The 21910-nt window shown below is 47.1% G+C and overlaps 2 protein-coding genes across 9 annotated transcripts in view; one reads left to right on the forward strand and one right to left on the reverse strand.

Moving 5' to 3' along the window:
* VPS16 (VPS16 core subunit of CORVET and HOPS complexes) overlaps positions 1-9050 on the reverse strand; it is a 22936-nt gene extending 13886 nt beyond the window's left edge. For all 3 annotated transcript variants that reach the window (XM_044918610.1, XM_021689004.1, XM_021689003.1), the window contains exon 1: positions 8943-9050. In XM_044918610.1, coding sequence (XP_044774545.1) covers positions 8943-8995 — 53 coding nt within the window. In that variant the 5' untranslated portion in view covers positions 8996-9050. The remainder of the gene's footprint in view (positions 1-8942) is intronic.
* Positions 9051-9287: 237 nt separating this feature from the next.
* On the forward strand, positions 9288-13924 carry PCED1A (PC-esterase domain containing 1A). 6 transcript variants are annotated; one of them, XM_021689073.1, is made up of 8 exons: positions 9288-9557; positions 9868-10012; positions 10539-10618; positions 10727-10965; positions 11065-11215; positions 11333-11579; positions 12915-13190; positions 13540-13924. In XM_021689073.1, exons 2-8 carry the CDS (start codon positions 9889-9891, stop codon positions 13785-13787), a joined length of 1365 nt encoding a protein of 454 aa, XP_021544748.1. In that variant the 5' UTR covers positions 9288-9557; positions 9868-9888; the 3' UTR covers positions 13788-13924. The 6 variants fall into 6 exon arrangements, with proteins under 6 accessions (XP_021544748.1, XP_021544752.1, XP_021544749.1 ...); XM_021689077.2 differs by having other exon boundaries at positions 13119-13190; XM_021689074.1 differs by having other exon boundaries at positions 11065-11155.
* The last annotated feature ends 7986 nt before the right edge of the window (positions 13925-21910 follow it).

The following is a 21910-nucleotide window of genomic DNA, read 5'->3' on the forward strand; positions in this document are numbered from 1 at the left end:
GTTCACCCTGAAATCTATTCAAGCCTCTAGATCTAATATACAGTTTCAGGAAATACAGGCTATGATAGAGAATAAAGTTCAAAGGCACCACAGGGAAGCAATGGGACAAATCAAGAAAGTTATTGTCTCTTAAACAAGTCAATGTCATGAAAACAAAAGGTAAGGGCGGGAGTGGGGATAGTAATGTTCAAGTTTACAAAAGACTTAATTAAGAGAGGTAAACAAACGAGGAATTCTAGTTTGGGTCTTGATTTGAACAAACTGGTTATAAAAAGACACTTTGAAGACAACTGGAGAAGTATTAAGGACTGGTTGTTAGACGATTTTAAATGTTAACTTTGTTAGGTGTAAAAGAGTATTGCAGATTTATAGGAAAGACTGCATTTTTATAGGAAAAAAAATGTCATTTTTTAAAAGTAATACACATTGATGTTGTGTAATTTATTTTTTTTTAAGATTTTATTTTTAAATAATCTCCACACCCAACTTGGGGCTCTAACTTATAACCCTAAGATCAAGAGTTGCATGCTCTAGCAAATGAGCCAGTCAGGCACCCCTGCCACTTACTTTAAAATACAACAGAAAGGGGCGCCTGGGTGGCTCAGTTGAGCATCAGACTCTTGGTTTCAACTCAGGTCATGATCTCAGGGTCTTGGGATCAGCCCCGAGTCACGCTCAGTGCAGAGTCTGCTTGTCTCTCTCCCTCCCCTTCTGCCCCCTACCCCCCGCCAAGCGGCTCTCTCTCTCTCCCAAATAAAATCTTTTTTTTTTAAAAGATTTTATTTATTTATTTGAGAGAGAAAGAATGAGAGATAGAGAGCATGAGAGGGAGGAGGATCAGAGGGAGAAGGAGACTCCCTGCTGAGCTGGGAGCCTGATGCGGGACTCGATCCTGGGACTCCAGGATCATGACCTGAGCTGAAGGCAGTCGCTTAACCAACTGGGCCACCCAGGCGCCCCTCTTTTTTGTTTTTTTTAAGATTTTATTTATTTATTTGACAGAGAGAGACACAGCGATGGAGGAAGCACAAGCAGGGGGAGTGGGAGAGGGAGAAGCAGGCTCCCCGCTGAGCAGGGAGCCCGATACGGGGCTCGATCCCAGGACCCCGGGGAACATGACCTGAGCTAAAGGCAGACGCTTAACAACTGAGCCACCCAGGCGCCCCCCCAAATAAAATCTTTAAAAAAAAAAATACACCAGGGCGCCTGGGTGGCTCAGTTGGTTAAGCGACTGCCTTCGGCTCAGGTCATGATCCTGGAGTCCCGGGATCAAGTCCCACATCGGGCTCCCTGCTCGGCAGGGAGTCTGCTTCTCCCTCTGACCTTCCTCCCTCTCGTGCTCTCTGTCTCTCATTCTCTCTGTCTCAAATAAATAAATAAAATCTTTAAAAAAAAAAAATACACCAGAAAAAGTATTTGATTGAAAAGATGTGTCTGAAAAAAAAAAAAAGATGTGTCTGGAGTTAGCTTTTAAATAGTCCCAAAAAAAGTGTGTAAAAGAGGGAAAGGTAAAGATGAAAAGAAAATGACAGTGTTGATCTTTACTGCAGCTGGATGAGGAGTACATGGGTGTCCACTAAATTACTCTTACTATGTTTACATATATTTGAAATTTTTCTTTTTCTTTTTTTTTTTAAGATTTTGTTTATTTATTTGACAGAGAGAGCGCACAAGCAGGCAGAGCAGCAGGCAGAGGGAGGAGAAGCAGACTCTCGCTGAGCAGGGAGCCCAACACGGGGCTCGATCCCAGGACCCTAGGACCATGACCTGAGCTGAAGGCAGCCACTTAACAAACTGAGCCACCCAGGTGCCCCTGAACTTTTTCTTAATAAAATATTTTAACTTCCAAAGTGCTGAAGCAAAGATTGCAACACAACAATTTTTAAGCCCAAGTGATGATGATGTACTTTGTTGTACACCTGAAAATGTTCCTAGTAGATGGCTGAATTCAATTCCCAAGAAAGAAGTGAGGACTCCTCTTTATCCAGTGTTCCAGTGAGTGCAGCTCAGATGAGGCCTGAGATCTGTCCACTGAAGTGACAGAATGTCACTAAGAACAAGGTGGTCAGACCAGAGTGAATGGTCAGTGGGAAGAGAGAAAACAGAAGCAAATGTAGATGGCGGTCTTTGGACCTCTGGCTGGAGTGGGTAGAGAAAAATGGGGTGGGAAGGAGGGACCTGTGGAATGGGGGAGTTTATTTTTTGTTAGGATGGGGAGATACAGATCAAATTTCTAGGACCCATCCCAGAGATAAGGGAGTATGTCTGGCTATGGAAGCTTCACCTAGCCACCATCTCAGGTGATCTTGATGCAAGGGGTCCTGGACAACAGCTGGAGAAACACTGTAGCTGAAGGAGGGTGTGGGTGGATGGCACATAGTTTCTGGGAGGACAGGGAGACAGGGGCACATCTCACTGGGTCAGGTTTGGTAGGGGAAAGTCTAGGCCTTCTATGCAGACTTCCAGTTCTCTCGATGACTTCCAGTTCTCTCAGAAATACAAGGTGAAGTCAACTGTTGGGGAGGAGAGGCCAGGGAGACTACGATTTTCAGTATTTCCGAATTATTTCAATTGTTTCTTTGTGTAATCTTTTAAAAGATTACACAATGCCTCGTGATGAGTGTAGGCTGACCCCCCATAAAAAGACTGAGGACCCAGTTGAGGCTGGTGGGCATCGATCTGCTGTAGTCCCAACCTGGCTGTGTGTGGCCTGCCTGGCAGCACTGAGCAGCAGCCTAGGCACAGGGAGAGACGGTGAGTGCTTGGTGCACTGGGAGGTGGCTCCGTGCCAGGCAGGTGCAACCAAAGGACAAAGGAACAAGGTTGTCAGGGGAAAGGCAAGAAACTGAAATGACTGACTGTGAGTGTACTCCAAACTGGACAGGGAGGGACACATTTATAGAAGTGGGCTCTGCATGCGGACAGAAAGAGAAGGTTTCTTTCCACATGCAGACAGTGAGGTTGAAGGACAGGTGTATCAGGAGGTATCAGAGTATCAGTGAGGACAGGAGCTTATGGTCAGACAGGGGGCTGCCTGAATTGAGTGTTTCAGAGGCGAAGCAATTCTGGAAGAGCACAGGTGCAGGGTGGAGGGTGGCTGATGTAGAGAAAATCACTTGAGTAGAGCTCAGGGAACCGTGAAGACAGGTGGCCACGTAAGTCACTCTGGAAAGTGTCAAGAGCTGGGATGCGCAGGAGGCTCTCCAGTCAGTCAGTGAGGGATGTGGTTCAGGAGGTTGGCAGCACAGACCTGGCTGGGAAGGAGGCAGAGCCCCTCCAAGGGGGATAGGAGTAAGGGTCAGGGAGTCAAGAGCAACAAAACACGGACTACCTCCCCAGGCCTTTGAGGTAAAGAAAGCTTCCCAGGGACAGCTGGGTGACTCAAGCTGTGCTCAAAGGGTGGCATGGGGTATGGAGAGGCAGAGTGAAGGGCAGCAGGGAGGGCGGCCTCTCAGAAGAGCCTAGGGGTGTGGACTCTTGTAAGGACAGCCATACCTTCGATCAGGAAGGCCAGTCATATCTTTCTCTTCTACTTCCACGACCTGGAAGTGGAAATCTCAGCAGCAGTAAACAGACCCTGGATTCCAATACAAGGAAATCACTAAACCTAGCAGCTTCTCGTAGCCTCGATACCAGCCCCCTCCAGGAAACACTGAAGAAATCCCTGTGGCTGTGCAGCTGAATTTCTGGAAAAGTACGCTCCACCACAGTGCGAGAAAAGCCCTTGTATGAAAATAGGTGATCTCCAGCCTTTGCCTCCAGGACCCAGGCTGGACTACTGGGCCACTGGGGAGGGAGAGGCACATCAGGTCTAGCCTTGGGGAATAATCTATTCCAAAATCTTCAGGTCCAAGAGAGCCCATCATCACTCCTGAAATCCTATGACTCCAATTTGCCTCAAAAATAAATACTATTGGGGCACCTGGGTGGCTCAGTCATTAAACGTCTGCCTTCAGCTCAGGCTGTGGTCCTAGGATCCTGGGATCAAGGCCCACATCGGGCTCCCTGCTCAGCAGGAAGCCTCCTTCTCCCTCTCCCACTCCCCCTGCTTGTGTTCCTGCTCTCGCTGTCTCTCTCTCTCTGTGAAATAAATAAATAAAATCTTTAAAAAATAAATAAATAAATACTATCGGGGCGCCTGGCTGGCTCAGCTGGTGGAGCATGCAACTCTTGATCTTAGGGTTGTGAGTTTGAGCCCCACGTTGTAGACTTTACTTAAAAATAAAGTCTTTAAAAAATAAAAATAAATACGACTAAAGAACTCCTGTACATTGTTGGTGGAATGTAAAATGGTGTAGCTGCCAAGGAAGAGTCTGATGGTTCTTCAAATAAATAAACACAGAATTACATGTTATCCAGCAATTCTATTCAGGGTATATATCCAAAAGAACTGAAAATAGTCTCAAAGGGACATTTGTACACCCAGGTTCATAGCAGCATTATTCATAATAGCCATGAGACAGAAGTAACCCAAGTATCCATTGATGGAATATTGCATAAATAAAATGTGTTATATACGTACAATATTATTCAGCCTTAAGAAGGAATGAAATTTTAACATAGGCTACAATATGGGTAAGTCTTGAGGACAGGACAGTATGCTAAGTGAAATAAACCAGTCGCAAAAAGGCAAATACTGTATGCTTCCACTCTCTACCATAGTCAAATTCATAGAAACAGAAAACAGAATGGTGGCTGGGGGAAGGGGAACATGGGGAGTTATTATTTAATGGTTATAGAATTTCAACTTTGCAAGATGAAAAAGTTCTGGAGATTTCACTGCACAACATGAATATACTTAACACTACTGGACTATCCTTTAGAAGGTTAAGGTAGTGAATTTTATGTTATGTATATTTAACCACCATTTTTAAAGATTTATTTTTTATTTCTGGGGGGAGGGGCAGAGGGAGAGGGAGAGAGAGAATCTCAAGCAGACTCCCCACTGAGCAGGGAGCCCGACACGGGGCTTGATCTCACAACCCTGAGATCATGACCTGAGGTGAAATCAAGAGTTGGATGCCCAACTGACTGAGCCACCTAGACGCCCCTAACCACAACTTTTTTTAAATGTTCAGATTTAGGGACACCTGGCTGCTCAGTCAGTAGAACATGTGACTCTTGCTTTTGGGGGTGTAAGTTTGAGCCCCATGTTGGGTGTAGAGATTATTTAAAAATAAAATCTTAAAAAAATGTTTGTGTTTATATGTCCCCCCCCCAAAAAAAACCCCTACTAAAATAGTCAAATCTCTCTTCTAAGAACAGTTTCAGGAGTACATAATGTATCTTGTCTCCTTTCCCTTACCATAAGGGATGTTTCTACTAAAGTACCTGAAGCAATGTGTCCAAAACCAAGCTAACCCTTTCCCCACAAAACTCACTCTCCTTTCTCATCTTAAGCCAAAAATCCAGTCATCCTCAATTCCTTGCTCTACCTCTTTCCTACCCAGTGCAACCCATGACAATCTCCTTTGATTTTGTTCCCTAAAACTCTTCTGACGCATCCCCTTCTATTTCCAACATTATTGCCCCAGTGTTCCCCATCATCAACCTCTCCCTGGCCTATTGCTTGCTCCTTCCGAAAGGAACTTACTTATTTACACACACATACACACACACAAACACATACACTCCTGGCAATCCAGCCACACTGGCTCTCTTTGTTTAGATGATTGAGAGTGTCCTAGTCTTTCCAGCCTCAGGACCTTTGTATATGCTCTTTTTCATCACACTCCCTGCACCTACGTTTACTCATCTCCTGGATGAGGCATTATTGTTTCTTTCATTAAGTCTTCTTTACTTCTAACCTCCCAGTCTATTATACTCTCTTAGGACCTTATAGCTCTCCTTTACAGTGATTATGATTAAACAAATACTGAGTCATTAATGGTTATCAACTGTCTCTCCTGCTGGCTATAAGCTCTATGAGAGCAGACAGGGTCCATGTCTCTTTATTGGTTGATACACATTCAGCCCTGCAAAGGGTTGGGCAAAATTAATAAACAGGATTAATCCAAGTTTGGTTTTCAAGATAAAAATGGCTTAAATTCTGGAGCCCTATAAGAACTAGTAACCATGCCCTCTCCTTCCCTTCCCAAATTCAGTGAGCTTTCCAGAACATTACTTCCAACACAAAAGAATCCTGTCCTGCAGACAGGACTCGAAATGCAATGCTTGTATCATTCATTTACTTATTGGAACATATCCTGGCATAAAGCTATGCACAAATATGAGTAAAACCAAATAGCTGCATTTAAAATATTTCCACTCTGGCGAAGCTAGAATATGCTGTATTTTCCTGTTAAAACAACAACAACAACCAAAAACCCTATGCTTTAACACAGGTTCTAGAAGAACACTGGATTCAAAGCCTGGCTCCACCACTTACCAGCTGTGTAACCTGGCCACCTAACCTCTCTGTGCCTCAGTTTCCTTATTAGTAAGATGGGGCTAATAACGATACCTACCTCATGGGGTCATGAGACAAACAAGTTAATACATATAAAATACTTAACATAGTGTCTAGTACACAGAACGGCTCAACATCCATTATCGAAAATCATACATTCTCCACAGCAAGGCTTAGACCTCTATTCTTTCTGGCAGCACACCACAGGTAAGATGGCTAGCCAGATAGGTCATGTCTGTGGCATGCACTCAACACTTAGACTCATTTAAAACTTCCCTGGTGGGGGCGCCTGGGTGGCTCAGTCGGTTAAGCGACTGCCTTCGGCTCAGGTCATGATCCTGGAGTCCCGGGATCGAGTCCCGCATCGGGCTCCCTGCTCGGCGGGGAGTCTGCTTCTCCTCCCTCTGACCCTCCTCCCTCTCCTGCTCTCTGTCTCTCGTTCTCTCTCTCTCAAATAAATAAATAAAATCTTTAAAAAAAAAAAACTTCCCTGGTGTATCAACAAAGCTAAGACTGCATGTGAGAAACAGGAGTTCTGTGGTAATGAGGTAATCGTCTTTAGCATTCTCTGGTTTAACAAACTTTTGTAGGCGACATGTATTTTCCAAAGTAATACAAGTTCATATTTTTAAAAGTGTATGATGTATGAAACACTAAGTTACATGGCTGCTTTTGTCAAATGGCATACCTTCTCCACAAAAACAGTTGAAATCGTTACTTCCTACTGACCTTACTGCTTTTTAGTTAAATTTCTGCATTTTTTTCATACTGCATATTTCATATGCATATTTATAAGAGGTAAGAATTATGAATAAACAACAAATGCAACAGATCTCTAAAAATCGCCACAAAAGCATTTGTCCTTCTTGGAATGTTAAGAGCTGACATTCTGGGGCGCCTGGGTGGCTCAGATGGTTAAGCGTCTGCCTTTGGCTCAGGCCATGATCTCCAGGGTCCTGGGATCCAGCCCCAGGTCCAGGCTCTCTGCTCAGCGTGGAGTCTGCTTCTCACTATCCCTCTGCCTCTCCCTCTGCTTGTGCTCTCTCTGTGTCTCTCTCTCTCAAATGAATAAATTTTTTAAAATCTTAAAAAAAAAAAGGAGCTGACATTCTGTGTATCAAAAATTACACTGAAAAGTTTTAACATGTGAATAACAATGGTATAGTTTTCACTAACACAAAAGAGTACTTTGTATTGAAATACGACCCCAGTGCAGTATCTTCATAACCTTTAGTCGACACCAATAAAGTATTTAAAAAAATACTTTTTTTTTTTTTAAAGATTTTATTTATTTATTTGAGAGAGAGAATGAGATAGAGCGAGCATGAGAGGGGGGAGGGTCAGAGGGAGAAGCAGACTCCCTGCTGAGCAGGGAGCCCGATGCGGGACTCGATCCCAGGACTCCAGGATCATGACCTGAGCCGAAGGCAGTCGCTTAACCAACTGAGCCACCCAGGCGCCCCTAAAAAAATACTTTTTAAAATTGTATTGGGCAAGTACTACATAACAGGCACTGTTCTAAAGATGCACTGGACATAGATAAACATAGTCTTGGCCCTCGAGGAACTTAGTTTAGCAGAAGAACCCTATGCAAATTTGCCCTACTGTGCTATTCATAACAGACCATAACACTGGGCCCATGAGGCCGAAAGGAAAGTCAGCTGATTCTACTGGAAATGGATCAGGGAAGATTTTAGAAAGAACCCTTGAACTAAGCCCTGAAAGATGAGCAAAAATTCTTCAGTGAGATAGAGGGCAATGGCAGTACCCACAGAAGGAACTGCAGGCTGGTTGCAAACATGGGAAGCCATGAAATATCGTGGTGTACTGGGGTCCTGTAATTCTGTGCAACTAGAATGCAAGACTTGGGTGGGAGGGGGGCAGACGGAGCTGGGAAACTATAAATAGAGGCTGACTTACAGATGTTCCAATAGGAGTTTGTATGTTACCCTACAAAGAAGCGACGCCACTGAAAAATCCTTATCAGGGTAATGATGTGATCGGTTTACACTTCACTTCAATCGTTTAGGACTCTACGACTCCCGTGAGACGGTTATCCCTAGCTGAGGGTCCTCACTCGCGGGGCCCCTGGATTCGCCCCCTTCTCCCAGTTTGCTGTTACCCCACCCGCCGTGCGATCCCGCCTCCCGCGGAGCGCCCCTGTAGTCCGACTTTGGCAGCACTTCCCCGCAGGAGACTGGACACTCGCTGTCACCCGCAGGCCGTCCCCTCAACGTGGCATCTGAGCATCCTTTCGGAGGCTGACAGATCTGAGCTTCGGCTTTGGGCTCTGCCCCTACTCGTGTGACCGCGGTGTGATTGCCTCAGTTTCCTTCCTGGAGCTGGGGAAGGCCCGGCCCCCTGGCCATTAGGCGGCTGTGCGTTAAGTGGTAGACGCCGGGGGAGAGCCGGCGAGGGGCGGACCCCAGCGCCCACAGTGACGGGGGCGCGCGCCGCCGACTCCGCCCGAAGACTCAAGGCGGCAGGCGAGCGGGGTAAGCCGGGCCGTGGGCGGGAGGGCGGGGCGGCTCACCGGTAAAAAGCAGAATCCCCGAGCGGGTTCCAATTCGCTGTGTAGCAGTCCATGGCTGGTGCAGGCGGCGGCTGGGCAGCGCCGAAGGGACACCCTCCTAGCACGGGCTCCGGGCCGGCACTTCCGCTTCCGCCCGTCCGGATCACGTGGCGAGGATGCCGCCACGGCCATCACCACTGTGGGCAGCTGCACTCGGCCGCCGCCGCGCCCCCGCCCACACCCGGGCCTCGTGCCCGCCCGGGTGGGCCCGGCCCGGGCCCCTGCCCCCCGCCGCGGCCACCCCCGCCGCCTTCCTGTCTCCTCGGGCGCCGGGGGTCGCGCAGGGCGGGACATGGGTGACCGGAAGTGGAAGCTGTGAGCGTCGCCGCCCGGGGCTCCGAGGCCCGAGGGGCCGTCGGGGCCGCCGCGACGCACGCATGGAGAGCGCTGGGCTCTGGGCTGCGCACCGACGGCTAACCGGGACGCACGGGTTGCGCCGGGCGCGAGCTGTGCAGAACCGACTGGCCTCCCGGGGCGCGGGAACATGAGGCTAGGCCCGGAGCCCCCAGAGGGCGAGGCGCGCGGTGCGCGGGCCTGCCCCGGGCGTGGGTGAACGGTGCGGAGCCCCGGGACTCGGTAATTGGCGCTAGCGGGCGCGCGCATGCGCGGGGCGGCGGCGGGCACGTGGCGAGGCGCAGGGCGGCGCCGCGCGGGAAGCGCCTCGGTGCCCTGGTGGCCCGTGGGCTGGCGACCCCCCGCCTCTGGTGCCAAGTGGGACCGAGGCAAGGCGCCACCATGGGTCCCACTGTGCCGCCGCCACCTCGCCTCCGTAGCCCTGAGCAGCCCGGGAGGGGCCGGCGCAGGTCTCATTTATCCCGGGGCGGGCCCTGGGGCCGACCTGTCCAGAGTCCCCGCCCGCGCACGGCTTAGTGGCCTCTCCCCGCAGCCCGTCATTGGCAGCGGCGGCATGGTCTTCTGTCTGGAGAACGAGGAGCCGCGCCTCCCCCTGCGAAGCGCCATGGTCCACTTCCAGGCCTCGGAAGTCCAGCAGCTGCTACACAACAAGTTCGTGGTCATCTTGGGGGACTCAAGTGAGTGCCCCTCTAGGTTCACACTACCTAGCCCCGCACCTTCAGTCTGTTTTCTATGACTGGACCCTTTGTCACCATCCCAAATCTCCTTTCTGACCCCTAGTCTCTTCCAGTCCAGTAGGTGTTCTGTTTTTTATTTCCCCATGCAATCTTCCACAGGTGTCCTGACCGATGTAGTCTGTCACATTTTTTACCCCATCCTTGCTCAGCATTTTGCTCCCTGACAGTCTCCCATACTTTCCTTCATGGGAGCAATGGATTGTGTAGTCTGTCTCCTGGGTGACTTGGCCGACTTACTTCTGCCAGGTGATTGGGGCACTGTGTACTAAGTTGGGGGTGGTGCACCGCCAGAGGCAGAGGTAGTACCAGGATTTTTTTAACCTCACCTTTTCTCCTGCCTCTGTAATGAGCTCCACAGAGGTGGTGTTGGGCAGCCCCAGCCTTGGGAAGATGGGAGGCCTGGACTTGGGAGGAGCTAGGGTGGGGTGAGGCTTGTTTTAGCCTCAGGATCTCTGTCTCTCTGCAGTCCAGCGGGCTGTGTACAAGGACCTAGTGCTCTTGCTCCAGAGGGACTCACTGCTCACAGCCGCCCAGTTGAAAGCCAAGGTGAGGGAAGCTTGGTAGCCACGCCAGTGGTGGGTGGGCACAGACCCTGGCCTGGCAGGGTCTTCCTCCCTGGCATGGGTCTGACCAGCTGGGTGGGGGGGTGGGCAGGGGGAGCTGAGCTTTGAACAGGACCAGCTGGTGGCTGGGGGTCAGCTGGGCGAGCTACACAACGGGACGCAATACCGGGAGGTCCGCCAGTTCTGCTCGGGTTCTGGCCACCACCTTGTGCGCTTCTACTTCCTCACCCGCGTTTACTCCGAGTACCTCGAGGGCGTCCTGGAGGAGCTGACATATGGGCCTGCCCCGGACCTGGTGATCATCAACTCCTGCCTCTGGGATCTCTCCAGGTTGGGGCGGGGGGAGAGGGAAATACTGGTTGGGGGTGGAGGTATGGCTCAGAGGCTATCCACCCTGTGCTCTTGCCCACCCTACGTGCTGTCCGACAGGTATGGCCGCTGCTCGATGGAGAGCTACCGGGAGAACCTGGAGCGGGTGTTTGTGCGCATGGACCAGGTGTTGCCAGATTCGTGCCTGCTGGTGTGGAACATGGCCATGCCCTTGGGGGAGCGTGTCACTGGGGGTTTCCTTCTGCCAGAGGCAAGTGACTGAGGCCCTTCAGGATGGGGGAGGAGGCAGCTGACTGGTAGACAGAGAGCCTTCCCTCCCGACCCTGCTTCATTGTGCGGCTCTTAGATGCTGCACTTTCTTACTCAGCTCCAGCCCCTGGCAGGGTCTCTGCGGCGGGATGTGGTTGAAGGGAACTTCTACAGTGCAACACTGGCCGGGGACCACTGCTTTGATGTCCTCGACCTCCACTTTCATTTTCGGCATGCGGTACAGCACCGTCACCGGGACGGTGTCCACTGGGACCAACACGCACACCGCCACCTCTCACACTTGCTTCTGACCCACGTGGCCGATGCCTGGGGCGTGGAGCTGCCCAAGCGTGACTATCCCTCTGGTGAGCCCTACCACAAGGGAGTAGGAGAGTGATGCAGAGGGGGTTCTTAGAGCATAGGGCTCAGAAACAGAATAGGACAGAGTACTCAGGGAGTAGAGGTCTCTTGAAGGATTGTTGTGGCTCCTGAGTGCACCTTTCTCATCCCCTGGGGAGGGTGAGATCACGGGAGCAACATTTTGATCCAAGTTCTGGTTCCGTATGGTCTAGCATATAGTCATCTCTGTACGTGAGTTCATGTAAGCTTTGAGCACATAAGGCAGCGTGTCAAAAGACCCCTATCCCACAGATGAATAGGGAAGAAATGGGGGGACTTCAAGCTAGGCATGGGGTTAGGAGGGTGGAAAGACGGAAATGGAGGAAGGGCAGTCATTCGATGTTGCAGAAGCAAAGAAACCCCTCAGCTGGTGCTGTCAGGCCTCTCAGTTCCTGCTTGCTCTCAAAAGGAGCATGGTGGCTGATTGTTTCCATGTCTGCTTTCCCCCTGGATCACGTCCTCAAAGGGCGAGGTTCCTACCTTGTTGCCAGCTCATCCCTTTTGGCCTTGGTGTCCAGCACAATTGCTATGTACATGGTACCTACAGGGTAGTGTTTGTTGAGTTGGAGGCACAAGTCATGTTAGAAGGCTGTTTATAGCAGCACTAGAGGGTGTGAGGACACAGAGGCCAGGAATGTCACGGAGGTAAACTAGGACTTGGTAGCCAGGAGTCAGAGCCTTGAGGAGGTGGATTAGGACTTTGATTATATAATGGTTGGGTTTCCTTGTTTTTTAGATGAGAACTAATCCCCAGCGAAGAGAGGGGTGCTCTAATGGTTGTAAGGCTAGTTTGTGGTGGCTTAGGTCTTCTGAACTCAGTTTGGAGGTCCAGAAATAGGGATGTGAAAAGGAAGAGTGAGGTGGGAGGATGTGACTGGTGAGTTTGGCTCAGGCAGACCTCTTAGGTGCTGTGGGTTGTGAGATCCACAACATGACAGGGTCTCGTGGTGTCTAGAGAGAAGACTTCTTAGGCTCATTTGTTGGTCTGTGGGGAGGAGCTAGGAGAGGAAAAAGCTACAGATACAGGAACCGGGCATACAAAGGGAGAAGGCTCTAGAGGGGAGCATGAGGTCAGAGCAAAGGCAGATCTGTGACTTTGAGAAAGGCAAGGAAGAAGAAACGTACCCTGGGCTTGGCCTGAAATGAGAGAGAATGAGGAAGATGGGGTAGGAAGCAGAGGGTGCCCCCGCCTGGTGGCCTTTTTCTCCAATAGGAGGGAAGAAAGGTTTAAGAGTGTGGACAACCAGAATTCTGGGCGGCCTGGCTCTCAGGCCTAAAACAAACAACCATCCCGTTCTTAGACCCGTGGATTGAGGACTGGCGAGAGCCGGATCATCCGTTCCAGGGGAGCCATGGGCAGCCCCCAGACTTCGGGGAGCAGCTGGCCTTGCCCCCACCCCAGCTCTCTCCCCTGCCCCCTCCCATGCCTTTCCCCTACCCCATTCCTCAGCCCTCGCCACCTCCCTTGTTTCCACCCCTGCCCCAGGACACCCCTTTTTTCCCAGGCCAGCCCTTCCCACCCCACGAATTCTTCAATTATAATTCAACAGAAGACTTCTCGATGTCATCCCACTTAGGTAGGTGCCTCCGCAGTCTCCCCTCCCACCTCTCCCAGCCTCCCTGTGCACCTTCCCCAGCCTAGCCTCCCATGCCCAGGTGGACTGAGAGGAGTTGGGTAGCTCCTTGTGCCCCCAGGATTGGGTTCAGTCACTGCTGGATCTACAACAACATCTGTAGACTCGTTAATCAACTCTTTGATTGTCATAATTTGCTGATTTGGAGGTAGGGGAAGTGGTGTTGCCATTTTGTAGATGGGGAAACAGAAGCCCAGAGAAGCTCACCCTGGAGGATTAAAGCTGCCCGGAGGCAGAGCTGGGCTCACCTGGTCAGAAGCCCGCTCTCTGATAATGGCTGGTTCTTTTGTAGGATGTGGCCCTGGAGTGAACTTTGTGCCTGGCCCCCTGCCACCTCCAGTCCCTGGCCCTATCCCCCATGGTCAGCACCGGGGCCCAGTGGTCCACCGGGGGATGCCACGCTGTGCTCCCAACAGCCCCTACCACGTGCCGAGGATGGGGGGGCCCTGCAGGCAGCGGCTCAGACACTCAGACAGACTGATCCACACAAACAAACTGGACAGACAGCCTCCTGCCCATTCGGGGACATGGCCTGGGTAGACTGGATCTTGGACTGGGGCTGGATGTGCCAGTGGCCCTACAGGGCCTGCTTGCCACCCCCGGTGCTGGGTCAGGGTGTCTGTTATGCCTGGCATTGTTCTTGTCCATTGCTGTCACTAATAAAGGCATGGAAGAACAGAGTGGCATCTTCCTGTGTGAGGGGATGGGTTTCCCAAACCATGATCTGAAGAGTTGGGGAGCTGCCTCTGGGCCCTCTCCAGCCTTGGCCCTTTCACCTCACACTATTTAAAAATCATTGAACGTGTCCTTCCTGCTATCTCACACACTCATTTCCACCCTTACCAGAACACAGGTGTGCTTAAAGATCCCGGAGGGGTCCCCTGTTGTCGGCTGCTCTTTGGGATTGGAAAATAGCAAGGGCTGAGTTGAAACTGTCAATATTTTATTTGGAGTTTTGGATCTGGTGAGTTCTCACCTGTATTTTCCAGTGTTATGCATTCAGGTATACATTCAACATTCATCTATTTCTGGACATGTACACATACCTTAGTTATCTGCACAACTCTTGGCACTGGGTGGACACTCATTAAGTGGTTGGAACGAAACAAGCTTCCAAACTCAAGTGGAAGACTGATTAGAAATCTATTATTTAATAGATATAATGCACAATGGGAGCAAACTAAACACAGACCAACCTCTTTGTTGGGGGGGTGGGACTTGGGGGGGCTGAGGGAGAATTCTAAGGTGGGGGGGTGGTAAGAGGCTGTGACAAACTCTGTAAGGAAGTTAAGAAAGAGTACAGAGTTTCAGCTTTGACAAGTGGTGTTGACTCTAAGTTTGTGATACTACTAAGCATCAGGGGTGGAGTGTGGGCCAGATGGTGGCGTTGGGTGGGGGGGGCGGGGGAGGAAGGAGCATGGTAGTAAGCTGATAGGTGCTGTGGGGCAGAAAAATAGGGTAACATGGAGACACACTAAATCATCTTGAAGTAGAATTGGGGGGAAGAGAGGGATGCAGATTTCTTGTATTGAGTTTCCATACTTGTTATTAAAATTTTACCTTGGCAAACTCACACAAAAGGAGATGAAATAGCAGATCAGAAAAGTGTTGACTGTTGCTGGCAATTAACCACTTGCAAATGAAAGTAAGCTGTTAAATTAAGCCGCTGGTGCTGGGGAAACTGGTACAGACAATGTGAATTAATAAAACCCTTTAGAGAGCAACGTTGACAGGGTGGTTGAGAATCAAAAGAGACAAACAAGCTTGGTTTTCTTTGGTATAGACAAAAAGTGGAAGGGAACGTAGAAAAAAAAGCCTTTTGTTAGGGAGTTAAGATTTTAGATTTGTTATTGTTGCAAAAATTGTTTCTTTTTGTTAACAAAAACTCATCCTTGGAGCAGCCCTCTTCAGCTGCCTCAGTGTGCCCAACCTCTTGTTCACTCTTTTCTGCCTTTCTTCAAAACCCTTTTCTGTCTGGACACTTTTATACTTGTGACTCTGGAGCTTCTCAATGTCACTGGAGAAAACTGGTCCAAAAATTTCAAATTTTTCTCCTGAAAATTGACAGGAGAAGAAAGTAATATGAGTTACCCGGTCTCATCCGGCCCTCTCCATTGCTTGCCATCGTGTTCTCTAAAAACTCCTTGTCCCCTCCCCTACCAATCCTTAGTCTTTTCCACTCCCTTCAAACCCCATCCCAATTCTGGAACTCTCACTCTGTAAGCAAGTGTGTTCCATATCCCCATCATTCTGCCTCTGCATTTCCCATCTCCACCCCATTTCACTATGTAGCTCCCATTGCCCACAGGGGGTTTCATAACCTTTCCTTCAGCTTCCCAGCATAGACTTCAAATCTATCATAAGAGCAGAATGGAGATAAATTAGTTTCTTTTCACTTGGTCACATAAGCATATTATAGTACTAGACACTTGGCTTCTCTCTTACAGATTTTATTCGGTTATGACTGGGAAACAAGAAACTTTAAAAATAGCCACATACATGTCATTACTTACAATGTTTCCTGGCCTTTGTTTTGAGATGTAAAAATGATGAGACTTTTACGTTTCCCCAGTAGGTAGGCACACTTTGCTAGTTAAGCATGACAGAACTCAAACTTCATTGTCTCAAAAACCATATTTGACCATTGACAAATCATTTAATAAGACAATCTTACGTAGGGGCGCCTGGGTGGCTCAGTCCGTGGGGCATCTGCCTTTGGTTTGGGTCATGATCCCGGGGTCCTGGGATCAAGCCCGTATCTGGCTCCTTGTTCAGTGGGGAGTCTGCTGCTCCCTCTCCCTCCCCCTGCTTGTGCTCTCTCTTGCTCTCTCTCAAATAAATAAAATCTTGGGGCACCTGGGTGGCTCAGTCATTAAACGTCTGCCTTCGGCTCAGGTCGTGATCCCAGGGTCCTGGGATCGAGCCCCGCATCGGGCTCCCTGCTCCGTGGGAAGCCTGCTTCTCCCTCTCCCACTCCCCCTGCTTGTGTTCCCTCTCTCACTGTGTCTCTCTCTGTCAAATAAATAAAATCTTTAAAAAAAAAATAAAATAAATAAAATCTTAAAAAAAAAAAGAATCTTACATAGACTCCCTCTCATTCATGGAATCTTGGTGTGTGTTTTTTCATGGAATCTTGTTCTTTTTTTAAAGATTTTATTTTTTTAGAGCGAGCAGGGGGAGGGGCAGGGGAGAGGGGCAGAAAGAGGATCTCAGACTCCGTGCTGAGTGCAGAACCCAACATGGGGCTGGATCCCACAACCCTAAGATCATGACCCATGCCAAAATCAAGAGTCAGACGCTCAACTGGCTGAGACACCCAGGAGCCCCTGGAATCTTAGTTCCCATGTCCTTTCCTTTGCCATACCAAGATATTCCTGAAAGTAGTAAAAGATGCGTGAGCTCTTCAGTTGTAATACCAGCCTTTATTTTCCAAGAAAATAAGTCTTTAAAGGGGCGCCTGGGTGGCTCAGTCGTTAAGCGTCTGCCTTCGGCTCAGGTCATGATCCCCGGTTCCTGGGATCGAGCCCCGCGTTGCGCTCCCTGCTCCGCCACCCCCCCCCCCCGCTTGTGTTCCCTCTCTCGCTATGTCTCTCTCTGTCAAATAAATAAATAAATCTTTAAAAAAAAAAAAAGTCTTTCAAGAAAACAAAATCAGTGGAGTTTTTTTTTCAAAACATTTTAACCAAACTGGAAGTTTCCCAACAAAAGCAGATAACTTGCCTTCTGTTACATTGTCCAGTTCCTTGCATGGATTGTGTGTTGAGTTCATTTTAGTGTTTACCTCCACCGGGTACATTGGTGAAAGATAAACTCTGACTACAAGAAAATGGACCTATGCTTAAAAAAAAAAAACAAAAAACCCTGCTTTATTGAGATGTAACTCAAACTGCATCTATTTCAAATGTACAATTTCATAAATGTTGACATGTATACATTCATGAAACCATCACAGTCAAGATAATGAAACTTATCTTTGCCTCCTTGTAAACCCTTCCCTTGTTCTCTCCCCACAATCTGCTCACATCTCCCTACTTCCAACACCAAGGAACCATTGATACTGATCTGCTTTCTGTTACTATAGATCTGTTTGCATTTCCCAGAATTTTACAAGGAACCATTCAATAGGTACTCTTTTTTTAACCTGGCTTCTTTCACTCAGCCTAATTAGTGAGATAGATGGAACAACATGGAAATTCATGTTGTTACGTGTATCAGTAGCTCGCTCTTTTTTACAGCTGAGTAGTATTCTGTTGTGTGGCTGTACCAGTTTATCTGTTCACCTGTTGATGGACATTCGAGTTATTTTTAGTTTTTGCCTGTTGCAAATAAAGTTGCTATGAACATTTATGCACAAATCTTTGCGTGGACATATGTTTTCATTTCTTAGAATGAAATGGATGGATCCTACAGCGGATGTATGCTTAACTTTTAAAGAAACTGACAAACATTCTTCCACAGTGGTTGTCCCATTTTATAGTCAGGCTAGCAGTGTGTGAGGGATACAATTCCCTGACATCCTCATCAACACTTGGTATTAGTCTTTCTGATCTTAGCTATTACGATAGGTGGGTAGTGTGGTTTTACTTTGCATTTCCATAATTACTAATGAAGTTGAAAGTCTTTTCCTGTGCTTATTGGCAATCTGTTTATCTTCTTTGGTAAAGTTTCTTTTCAGACTGCCCCTTCTCTCCCCCCATCCCCTTTTTTAAAAAAACTTATTATTGGGCATTGAGAACTTTTTATCCTGGATCCAAGTCCTTTATGAGATGTATGGTTTGCCAATACTTGTTCCTTCCGTGGCTTGTCTTTTTCTTAGCAGTGTCTTTTGAAGGACAATTTTAGTTTTGATCAGGGGTAGTTTATTTTTCTTTAATGGATTATACTTTTGGTGTCATATCGAAGAATTCTTTGCCTAACCCAAGGTCACAACCATTTTCCTGTATGTTTTCTTCTAGGTTTATGGTTTGGGGTTTTACATTTAGGTCTGTGATCTATTTTGAATTAATTTTTGTATATAGTTCAAGGTGATTGATATTTTTTTACATATGAACACCTAAAGATTCCAACACTATTTGTTGAAGACTATCATTTCCTCACTAAATTCTCTTTGTGCCTTTGTTGAAAATCTGTTGTACATATATGTATAGATCTATTTCTGGACCCCATATTCTGTTCCATTTATCTATTTGTCTGTCTTTATGCCAATACCATACTGTCTTGATTATTATAGCTTTACGATAAGTCTGGAAATCAGGTAGTGTTTGTCCTCTAACTTTGTTCTTCTTTATCAAAGTTATTTTGGCTATTCTAGATCCTTTACATTTCTGTATGAGTTTTTTTAAGGTTATTTAGAGAGAGAGCACGCGAGCAGGGGGAAGGGGCAGAGAGAGCCTTAATAAGCAGACTCCACCCTGAGCGTGGAGCCCTACACGGGGCTAGATCCCACGACCCTGTGATCACAACCTGAGCCAAAACCAAGAGTCGGACACTTTACTGACTGTGCCACCCAGGCACCCCTTCCGTATGAGTTTTGTTTTGTTTTTTTTTTTAAAGATTTTTATTTATTTGACAGAGAGAGAGAGACAGCGAGAGAAGGAACACAAGCAGGGTCAGAGGGAGAGGCAGAAGCAGGCTTCCTGCCGAGCAGGGAGCCCGATGCGGGGCTCGATCCCAGTTTTAAAATCAGCTTATTTCTACAGAAATGCTGGGATTTTTATTGTGATTGTATTGAATATATCGATTAAATTTGGGAACAATTGACATCTTAGCATTGTTGGGTCATCCATTTCATCAACAAGACATATCTCTCCATTATTTAGGTCTTCTTTAATATCTCTCAGCAACATTTTGTAGTTATCAGTGTACAAATCTTTCACATCTTTTGCCAGATTTACCTCTAAGTGCTATTTTTTTAAATTTTAAATGATGCTGCTTTTTAAATTTCTTTTTAAAAAATATTTTATTTATATGTCAGAGAGAGAGAGCACAAGCAGGGGAAGCGGCAGGTAGAGGGAGAAGCAGGCTCCCCGCTGAGCAAGGAGCCCGATGCAGGACTCGATCCCAGGATCCTGGGATCACAACCTGAGTTGAAGGCAAATGCCTAACCAACTGAGCCACGCAGGCGTCCCGCTTTTTAAATTTCTATTTCTGATCATTCATTGCTAGTACAGAGAAACACATTGATTTTTTAAAAAAAAATTTTATTAACATATAATGTATCATTTCTTTCAGGGGTACAGGTCTGTGATTCATCAGTCTTACACAATTCACAGCGCTCACCATAGTACCTATCCTCCCCAATGTCCATCACCCAGCCACCCCATCTCTCCCACCCCCCTCCACTCCAGCAACCCTCAGTTTGTTTCCTGAGATTAAGAGTCTCTTACGGTTTGTCTCCCTCTCTGGTTTCATCTTGTTTCATTTTTCCCTCCCTTCCCCTATGATCCTCTGTCTTGTTTCTCAAATTCCTCATATCAGTGAGATCATATGATAATTGTCTTTCTCTGATTGACTTATTTCGCTTAGCATAATACCCTCTAGTTCCATCCACATCGTTGCAAATGGCAAGATTTCAATTTTTTTATGGCTGCATAATATCCCATTGTATATATACACCACATTTTCTTTATCCATTCATCTGTTGATGGACATCTAGGCTCTTTCCATAGTTTGGCTATTGTGGACATTGCTGCTATAAACATTGGGGTGCATGTGCCCCTTCGGATCACTACATTTGTATCTTTGGGGTAAATACCCAGTAGTGCACTTGCTGGGTCGTAGGGTAACTCTATTTTCAACTTTTTGAGGAACCTCCATACTGTTTTCCAGAGTGGCTGCACCAGCTTGCATTCCCACCAACAGTGTAGGAGGGTTCCCCTTTCTCTGCATCCTTGCCAACATCTGTCGTTTCCTGACTTGTTAATTTTAGCCATTCTGACTGGTGTGAGGTGGTATCTCATTGAGGTTTTGATTTGTATTTCCCTGATGCCAAGTGATGTTGAGCACTTTTTCCTGTGTCTGTTGGCCATTTGTATGTCTGCTTTGGAGAAATGTCTGTTGTTTATGTCTTCTGCCCATTTCTTGATTGGATTATTTGTTCTTTGGGTGTTGAGTTTAATAAGTTCTTTATAGATTTTGGATACTAGCCCTTTATCTGATATGTCATTTGCAAATATCCTCTCCCATTCTGTTGGTTGTCTTTTGGTTTTCTTGACTGTTTCTTTTGCTGTGCAAAAGCTTTTTATCTTGATGAAGCCCCAATAGTTCATTTTTGCCCTTGCTTCCCTTGCCTTTGGCGATGTTTCTAGGAAGAAGTTGCTGTGGCTGAGGTCAAAGAGTTTGCTGCCTGTATTCTCCTCAAGGATTTTGATGGATTCCTGTCTCACAGTTAGGTCTTTCATCCATTTTAGTCTATTTTTGTGTGTGGTGTGAAGGAAATGGTCCAGTTTCATTCTTCTGCATGTGGCTGTCCAATTTTCCCAACACCATTTGTTGAAGAGACTGTCTTTTTTCCATTGGACATTCTTTCCTGCTTTGTCGAAGATGAGTTGACCATAGAGTTGAGGGTCCATTTCTGGGCTCTCTATTCTGTTCCATTGATCTATGTGTCTGTTTTTATGCCAGTACCGTACTGTCTTGATGATGACAGCTTTGTAATAGAGTTTCAAGTCCGGAATTGTGATGCCACCAGCTTTGCTCTTCTTTTTCAACATTCCTCTGGCTATCTGGGGTCTTTTCTGGTTCCATACACACAACTGATTTTTTTTGTATGGATCTTGTATCATAATGGTGACTAATATGTACATATTAGTTGCTTTGCTAAATTCCCTTATTAGTTATTAGTTATTAGTTCCAGTAGCTTTTTTATAGATTCCATTGGATTCTCTACATAGGCAGTCCTGTTGTCTGCAAATAAAGATAGCTTCACTTCTTGCTTTCCAATCTGTATGCTTTCTATTTATATTTCTTGCCTTATTGTGCTGGCTAGGACGTCTACAATGTTGAATAGAAATGGTAAAAACAGACATAACATTTTTCCTAATCTTAAGGGAAAAGTATTCAGTTTTTTCACCGACTGTGGGATTAGCCATTTTTTTTTAAAGATTTTAATTTTAAGTAATCTCTACACCCAACGTGGGGCTCAAACTCACAACACTGAGATCAAGAGTCGCATGCTTACGGACTAAGCCAGCCAGGCACCCCTATTTTTCACAGATGCCTTCTATATGCTTGAGGAAATTTCCCTCTATTCCTAGGTTGTTGAGAGTTTTGTTCTATTTTTAATCAGGAATGAATGTTGGATTTGTGAAATACCTTTTCTGCATCTATTGAAATGATCACATATAGTTTTTAGTTTGATAATATGGTGAATTACATTAATTGTTATGTGTGTGTGTGTGTTTTAATGTTAAACCACCCTTGCATTCTTGGCTTTAAAAAGGTAAGTGGGGGGGGGGGCGCCTGGGTGGCTCAGTTGGTTAAGCGACGGCCTTCGGCTCAAGTCACGATCCTGGAGTCCCTGGATCGAGTCCCGCATTGGGCTCCCTGCTCGGTAGGGAGTCTGCTTCTCCCTCTGACCCTCCCCCCTCCCATGTGCTCTCTCTCATTCTCTTTCTCTCAAATAAATAAAATCTTTAAAAAATAAAAAATAAAAATAAAAAGGG

This window comes from Neomonachus schauinslandi, chromosome 10 (genome assembly GCF_002201575.2).
Source record: "Neomonachus schauinslandi chromosome 10, ASM220157v2, whole genome shotgun sequence".
NCBI lineage: Eukaryota > Metazoa > Chordata > Mammalia > Carnivora > Phocidae > Neomonachus > Neomonachus schauinslandi.